Below are 8,468 nucleotides of genomic sequence, written 5' to 3' on the forward strand. Positions count from 1 at the left end.
TTCCGCCTGCTTCTCCTCCCTATCTGCTGGTCCATCTCTCCCTCTGAACTCCCCTCCTCTTCCTCTCTTGTGGGCACCCACGTGGCATCCGTAGACACGTCATCATCGACGTCACCTTCCCCACCACAATCATTTGAGATCTCGGAGTAGGCAGCAACAGCGGGGACCAACCTCCTTGGGCTGATCTGGGTACTGTCGTCATACTGCTGAGTGGCGGCTGTTGCTACCTCCTCTTCCTGATCCGATGCCAACAATGGCTGCGCATCGCAAATGTCTTGTGATGGATCGGAAAATAATTCCAGTGACTCAAGCGGAGGGTATATGGTGGTGGTGGTGGTGGTGTTGGTGGTGGTGTCTTTGGGGGTGCACACAGCAGAGAGTGAAGAGGGTGCAGATAGAGAGGATGAGGAGGGTGCAGAAGAGGAAGGCTGAGTGAGCCACTCAACCAAGTCTGGTGCATCCTTTGATGTAATCAAACACACCTTCTGAAATGTCACACTTTGGCCCCGACATACTGCTCCTGCCCTACCCCTACCACCCCTGTGTAAGGGCCTGTCTCTTCCTCTGCCTGTCATTTTTAGATGACCCTGTGACAAAAGTCTCTAGAGAAGCGCAGTATATGTGGAAGAAGGTATATAACACCCTGCTTCAATCTGTGGTTTTGGGGGGCCACTGGTCTATTACACCAGTTCTACAAAAAATTGGCCAGTAACTGTTGCCACTGTGTATAGCACAGTTAACGCAGCAAAAGAGGCAAAATTTTTGCAGGACACAAATACACTTATAAAAGTATACTGTGGTATTGGGGGGCCACTGGTCTATCACACCAGTTATACAAAAATGTGGCCAGTAAGTTTGGCACTGTGTTTAGCAGAGTTAACCCAGCAAAAGAGGCAATATTTTTGCAGGACACAAATACACTTATAAAAGTATACTCTTAGATAACACCCCACTTCAATCTGTGGTATTGGGGGAAGGGCACTGGTTTATCACACTAGTTATGCAAAAAATTGGCCAGTAAGTTTGGCACTGTGTGTAGCAGAGTCAACGCAGCAAAAGAGGCAATATTTTTGCAGGACACAAATACACTGTTATGAAAAGTATACTGTTAGATAACACCCCACTTCAATCTGTGGTATTCAGGGGGCACTGGTTTATCACACCAGTTATACAAAAAAATTGGCCAGTAAGTTTGGCACTGTGTGTAGCAGAGTTAACGCAGCAAAAGAGTACAATTTTGTAGGACAAAAATATGCTGTTATAAAAGCATACTGTTAGATAACACCCCGCTTCAATCTGTGGTATTGGGGGGCCACTGGTCTATCACACCAGTTCTACAAAAAAATTGACCAGTAACTGTTGTCACTGTGTGTAGTACAGTTAACGCAGCTAAAGAGGCAACATTTTTGCAGTACCCAAATACACTGTTATAAAAGTATATTGTTAGATAAAACCCTGCTTCAATCTGTCATTTAGGGGGTCCACTGGTCTATTACACCAGTTATAATACTTTTTTAAAAGTGCTTTTGTCACTGTTTGTAGTTGTAGTATCACTGCAGAAACGCTCACCACACCAGTCACAATGCTGCACAATGCACAATACAAATCCACTATAATATGCTTTCTATATTACAAAGTATATTATAAGTGTATTACACCCCTATATAGTGCACACCAAGGAATAGTACCCCTATACCAAATACCAGTCCTTGAACAGACTTTTGTGGTCCTATAACAGAGCAATATGTGTCACTGATAATCTGTCCCTGTTCCGCACAGCAAACCTCTCCCTACGCTGACAAAAGAGACAATATAGATAGTACACCTATACCCTAATACCAGCCCTTAAAAGGACTTTTGTGGACCTATAACAGAGCAATCTGTGTCACTGAAAATCTGTCCCTGAAAATCTGTCCCTGCTCCCCACAGCAAACCTCTCCCAACACTGACAAAAAACAGAATGTAACATGGCAGCCAGGTCAGGTCTATTTATAAGGTAGGGGGTATGTCCATGTGCTGAAATGTCTCAATTGGCTGTCTTGTTCCACCTGATGGATGTGTCATGAGTCAAAGTTCTACCCAATGTAAACTAATATGGCTGCCGTGAACAACGCCATATGTTTGCAATATCGGCGGACCGTGAACGAGCAAAGTTTGCCGCGAACCGCAAGGCCATCTCTAGTAATCAGTGCTAAAAATATGCACTGTTACTGCAATACTGATACTGGCAGGGAAGGGGTTAACCCAAGGGTGATCAAAGGGTTGAATGTAAGCCTAGGGGGTGTTTTCTAACTGTGAGGGGGATGGGCTTATGGAATCAACAAAGAGACCTGTGATCCTAAATAGGAGGAACACAGGAGCTCTGTATCAATCTCTGAGAGAATGGGAACCTGCCGCCATATATCGATGACGGCTGGTCAGGAAGTGGTTAAAGGGTTTCTGTCTGCAATAAAATATGTTCATGCATTTTGTAAAAAATAACTAAAATGTATTTAAGAATCCTTTATGAATTAAAGTAATAATAAAATCTATCTTTAAAGCTGAATCCTATAAATAATACTTTGAACACTTTGAACTTATTCAATAGAACACAGGGGGAACTCACTAAAACTAGAAGAAAAACGGTTTACCCTAAAACTGCGTAAGGGGTTCTTTACTGTCAGAGCAGTAAGGATGTGGAATTCTCTTCCACAAACAGTAGTATCAGCAGGGAGTATCTATAGTTTCAAAAAACTTTTAGATGGGCACCTTAAAGACCGCAACATACAGGGGTATACAATGAACAGTTAACAGCAAACACACACACACATCATAGGTTGAACTGGATGGACTGATGTTTTTTTTCAACCTCACTAACTTTGTAACTATGTAACACACAACACAATTGTAATTGGGTTGGGAATTTAAACTCTCCAACCCATTCTCTTTTTTTTATGTTTTTACACTCCATGGATCTTGAAAGATTATGCTTATCATAAAACCTATTTAAAGCCTCAGTTGTTATTGCTGAATTCACTTCAGCATACATATATTCTCATCTACTTAAGTAGCATTCATAGTGTACAAAGCTTTGTGGATATTCCACAAATATAATTTCAACATATTTTAACCAAACAAAAAAGAACCAAAGAAGAAAACACATGATTTATATCCATTGACTCTTTTTAATCTTAAATTACAAGCTGTTTTATATTGTAGCTTGCCCAATATGCATGATCATAAGCATATATAAAAATAATTGTACTACTCTCACAGTATTGATATATTTTTTTTATCTGTGTCCCTTATTATATTAATACACTCAGTATTTGTGATCAAAACAAAATTGCATTTTTAGGGCTTTTGGGTGCCAACATTTTTTTTATATGTGAAGCAGTGGTTTTGTGAAAAAAAAAAAAAAAAAAAAAAAAAAACATCATTTAACTTCATATCTTCTGTGTAATCTGTAGGATTAATTGTAATATTTTCTTTATATTTTTGCTTTAGGCTTTTTTGTTCTACACATTGTTTTTTCACACCATTTGTTTTTTCAAATTGGACTCATGATAAATACTAAACTCACTTGCTTGTTCAAGTCACATTTTAGAGAAATGATTTGATAAAAAAAAATGTAATGATCTAAGGATCACTGACGCCTGGAATTTTTAATTATTATAAAATTATTTTATCAAAGGTACACTTGAGTATTGTAAAAAAGATTATTAGTCTTCCTTGTACTAAGGTAAAAAAAATGACTTTGTTTTTGTAGAGTAAAAATCTGGTCCAAAATATTATTATATATTAATATTAATATACTTTGTAAATATATATATATATATATATATATATATATATATATATATATATATATATATATATAATATTATTATCATATTAATAATAAAATATTAATATTTTATTTTATATTGCATATAAACCCCTTGCAAAACTTTTTGACATTTTTTTATTTTGTTTTCCTACAGAATATATTTCTCTGTGTTGAAGATATTCAAAAGGGAAAGAGAGAAGTGTCCTCAGCTAATTTTATTGTCTGTAGCCAGCAGTATAGCAATACAAGTGTCCTGACAGAAATCAGAAAGTACATATAGCCCTTTTATTTACATGTTTGAACAAACAACACCCAATTTATATAGATCTTAGATCACATATATCAAAATACTTCTGATATTTTAAAGCATATCTCAAATTAAATGCTCAAATGTATAGAACATTAAGACACTTCTAGCCTAAGTCTTATCAATAAGTTGACATACATGTTCCATATACTATGTTATTGCCTTAATGGCACTCCAAAACATCAAATATATACACATATACATACACATACAATATAGTGTATGTGTCATATTATTGACACATACACTATATTGTCAAAAATATTGGGACACCTGCCTTTACAAGCACAGATCTTTAATGGCATCCCAGTCTTAGTCTGTAGTGTTCAATATTGAGTTGGCCCACCCTTTGCAGCTATAACAGTTTTAACTCTTCAGGGAAGGCTGTCCACACATTTTAAGAGGGTGTCTATGGGAATGTTTTACCATCCATTCTTCCAGGAGATCAAAAAATTGAAGATATTTCCAGTCACAACTTACCAACCAGTCAGCGACCAACCGAATTGACCTGTCTAACAGTATGCGTTAAAAACAGGGGTTTGGTTGTAAATACATGCGTAAGCTGCAGGCCCCGACAAGGCACCCTGTATCTGCAGCTCCTTACCACTAAGACCAGTTATAGGTGGAGGCAGTGACCACTTTTTGCATTATTGATATCTATATTGAGCCAGGCAACGCACTGACACCTTTGCCGCCATTGTGCGATGTGCTGGGTGTTCAGTGTGACCCTGTGCCTTTAAGGAGGGGTGGGCTCCCTCTAGTCACCTGTCCTCCATCTATCCCATTAAATGCATGTGCTCTCATTGTAGAGACTCTTTAAATTGTAGAGTTAGGGACTGCAGATCACAGGGTGCCTTGTTGGGGCCTGCAGTTTATGCATGTATTTGCAAATGTGTGCAACCAAACCCCTGTTTTTAACGCATACTGTTAGACAGGTCAATTTGGTTGGTCGCTGGCTGGTTGGTAAGTTGTGAATGGAAATCTCTTCGTTTTTTTGATCTGTGTCCGCCCTCCCAGTGCTCCTTACCACTAAGACCAGTTATAGGTGGAGGCGGTGACCACTTTTTTCATTCTTCCAGGAGGCCATTTTTGAGGTCAGGCACTGATGTTGGACCAAAAGGCTTGACTCGCAGTCTCTGCTCAAATTCATCCCAAAGGAGTTCTAGGGCTACAAGATTGTGGAATTCTCTACCACAAGAGGTGGTTTCTGCGGGAAGTATGGTGGCTTTCAAAAGACTCTTAGATGTACATCTCAAGGATCAGAACATTCAGGGCTATGTGAGATGATTACAGCCACACACACCTACACAGGTTGAACTGGATGGACTTGTCTTTATTCAACCTCACCTACTATATATGTAACTATGTAACTATGTAATATCCCGTTGAGTTCAGGACTCTGTGCAGGCCAGTCAAGTTCCTCCACCCCAAGCTCGCTCATCCATGTCTTTATGGACCTCTTCCATAGTGGTCATTTTCATGGATGGTTACTTTCCTACATACAGTGGGCCTATGGAGAACAAACATAGCCACCCTCTAACAGGAAGTCTGATCACAACAGCAAAAACAAAGGAATGCGGAGACTTGAAGAAGGCTGAAAGCAAAAGAAAGTACCTTTTTATATTAAGCATACATACTTGAATAGACTTTTTTTTTTTAAAACCAGATTGTAGTGTCACTCAAATATTTGATTGCACTATTCTGCAAGGGAATTTAAAGCTTACCTTGCACTCATTATGCAAGACCTGCTTTTTTTCTATTGACACAAACAACACAACTTGGCCCCGCCATTGGTCTCTCCGCTCTGACTGTGATTGACAGCAACAGGAGCCAATGGCCTACCTGATCGCGCTCAGGTAAGTATAAGTGGTGGCTGAGGAGTGGGAGGAATAAGGATATACAGAGAAGATATGGTAAAATATTATGCATATTAAAATCATGAATAAAATTCTCCAATTGGAGAAAAATTATACATACATTTTTTTCTAGGTCTTCAATATCATCATTACACATATCTGCAACTTAAAGCCATGTTGATGAATGCTTTAGAGAATACTAATCAAACCTTTGTAAGAAACTTCATCCTACTTGGATTATCTAACACCCTTGGTCTAAAAATCTTCTTTTTTCTCTTCTTTTCTCTGATGTACATGCTTATATTGTCTGGAAACCTTCTACTGATCCTCATGGTAAGGCTTTATTACCAACTTCAGACACCCATGTACTTTTTTCTATGTAACCTTGCTTTCATTGACGTTTGCTTTTGCTCAACTGTGGTGCCAAAAATGTTGGCTAACACAATATCAAGGAACCGAAGTATTAGCTTGTTGGGATGTGCTTCCCAGATGTATTTTCATTTAGCATTAGGAGCCACAGAGTGCTTAATATTGGCTGTTATGGCCTATGATAGGTATACTGCTATTTGCAAGCCTTTACAATACACTACTATTATGGACAGAAAGCTCTGCCTACGGCTCTCTGCTACTTGTTGGATCATCAGTTTTGTAAACTCATTCATCTTGACTTTTCTCACCTTCCAGTTGCCATACTGCAAGTCCAACCACATTAGCCATTTTTTCTGCGAAATGCCACCACTTCTACGACTCTCTTGTAGTGATATTTGGCTTAATGTAGTAGCAGAATATATCTCTGGTGTCTTAATTGCTCTTGGCTCTTGCTTGTTGATATTTGTATCTTATTTCTGCATTACCTTGACTGTTCTAAAGACCCAGTCAATCAAGGAAAGGCAGAAGGCCTTTTCAACTTGTGCCTCTCACATATCGGTAGTCTCTCTTTATTACGGCACTGTCATGTTTATGCACTTAAGATCAAGATCCAGTTACTCTGCAGAACAAGACAGAATTGTGTCCATACTATATACAGTAATAATTCCATTACTGAATCCTATGATCTACAGCATAAGAAACAAGGATATCAAAGGAAGCATCAAAAAGACATTTTGTGTTAGAACATATCATTAAAATCCTTAAATAAAATTTTTAAATAAAAGAAAAAGTAATTCAGTAAAAACATAAAGCTTAATGTTTAATATGCTTACGAAAAAAGTAAACCAAATGATTAAGAACTGTTTTCAAGAGTTAGGGTTTTACCTAACCCTAATCATGATAATGATTATTTATTTGGATGTACTGCATGTATTTATATTTGTTTTATATTTATTTTTTACAATGCAGGCAGTCTTTGGCATGGTCCTAGCTGTCTGAGGCAAAATACTGACGCGTTTCATAAAATGTAATTTTCTCAAAGGTAAATGTGGCATTTGCCTTTGAGAAAACCACATTTGATTAAACGCGTCAGTATTTTGCCTCAGACAGCTAGGACCATGCCAAAGGCTGCCTGCATTGTGTGTCTTTTACATGCTCCCTAAAGTTCCTGGTCGTTTGTAAGTGTACCCCTTTTTTGTTTCTAAATACATTTTAAGCGGTATTACACTATGTTTGCTTTGTTTTGGATATTTCCTTACATGTCACTTGGGGAATGAGTTTATTACTACCTCACCACGCTCATCCGGTGATTGCAAACTCAAGCATCTGGAATTTTAGCCACCAGCGGAAGATTCATCTGTTATTCTATGAGCCTATCTTACCCATTTATCGTACGATAATTTGGGTCCATCTTTTCTGGTGAGTGCATATTAATTGTCTCCTCTATCGGTGTTGGGATCTGCTGTCCATTTGGATCATTCACATCACCTTGGAAACTTTCACGTTTTTCACTGGGGACTTTTTTCTTTATGGACTTTTTATGCATTTCATCACCTTTGTTGATTTTATGATTTTTTACTTATCACCTGTTTAGCGCTGCACATTTGTTTGTATTTATCAGTTTGATGCAACTTATGTTGGTTGAGTGTGTCAGCTGCTTTGCACTTTTTTGGGTTAGCGCAGCACATCCTATATATTTTTTATCATTGGGTAGAGTCAGATAATAATCCTAAAAAATCAGAAAATACAGAGTGCACCAAAATCACAATTTAAATAATATAAAAACATGTGTTTGCACCTACAATAAAACTTGATTTGATTGCATTATTAGGCTGCTACCCATACAAAAGATAAGGCTTTCCTTAAAGACAGATAGAGAAATAATTTGCTGGCAAACAAAGGTAGAGATATATAGAATGGTAACACCAATAGTGGAAAAACAACCACCCTGGGAAGTTTACATCAATGCCACAGGAGCGAGAATCCAATATGAAGAATGACTAACAGCCTAGAAAAGCAAAAGCCTCTGCACAAGAATTTCAGGTAGGAGACAGAGTAGATTTTGGTGGGCAATCAATGACTTAGATAACCTCTAGCTGCCTTATCTTGGGGAAAGAATCAAATGGCT

General features: G+C 38.1%; 1 protein-coding gene across 1 annotated transcript in view; it reads left to right on the forward strand.

Annotated features, from left to right (window-relative positions):
• The window catches only part of LOC309569171 (uncharacterized protein), a gene marked incomplete at both ends in the record, with an annotated part of 47,921 nt that extends 40,825 nt beyond the window's left edge, over positions 1–7,096 (forward strand). The window contains 2 exons of the mRNA XM_082274931.1: positions 3,963–4,042; positions 6,105–7,096. Of these exons, the coding sequence (XP_082131057.1) occupies positions 3,963–4,042; positions 6,105–7,096 (1,072 nt within the window). The remainder of the gene's footprint in view (positions 1–3,962; positions 4,043–6,104) is intronic.
• Positions 7,097–8,468: the final 1,372 nt, after the last annotated feature.

This window comes from Pelophylax lessonae (assembly GCF_965119305.1).
Source record: "Pelophylax lessonae genome assembly, chromosome: 13".
Taxonomy (NCBI): domain Eukaryota; kingdom Metazoa; phylum Chordata; class Amphibia; order Anura; family Ranidae; genus Pelophylax; species Pelophylax lessonae.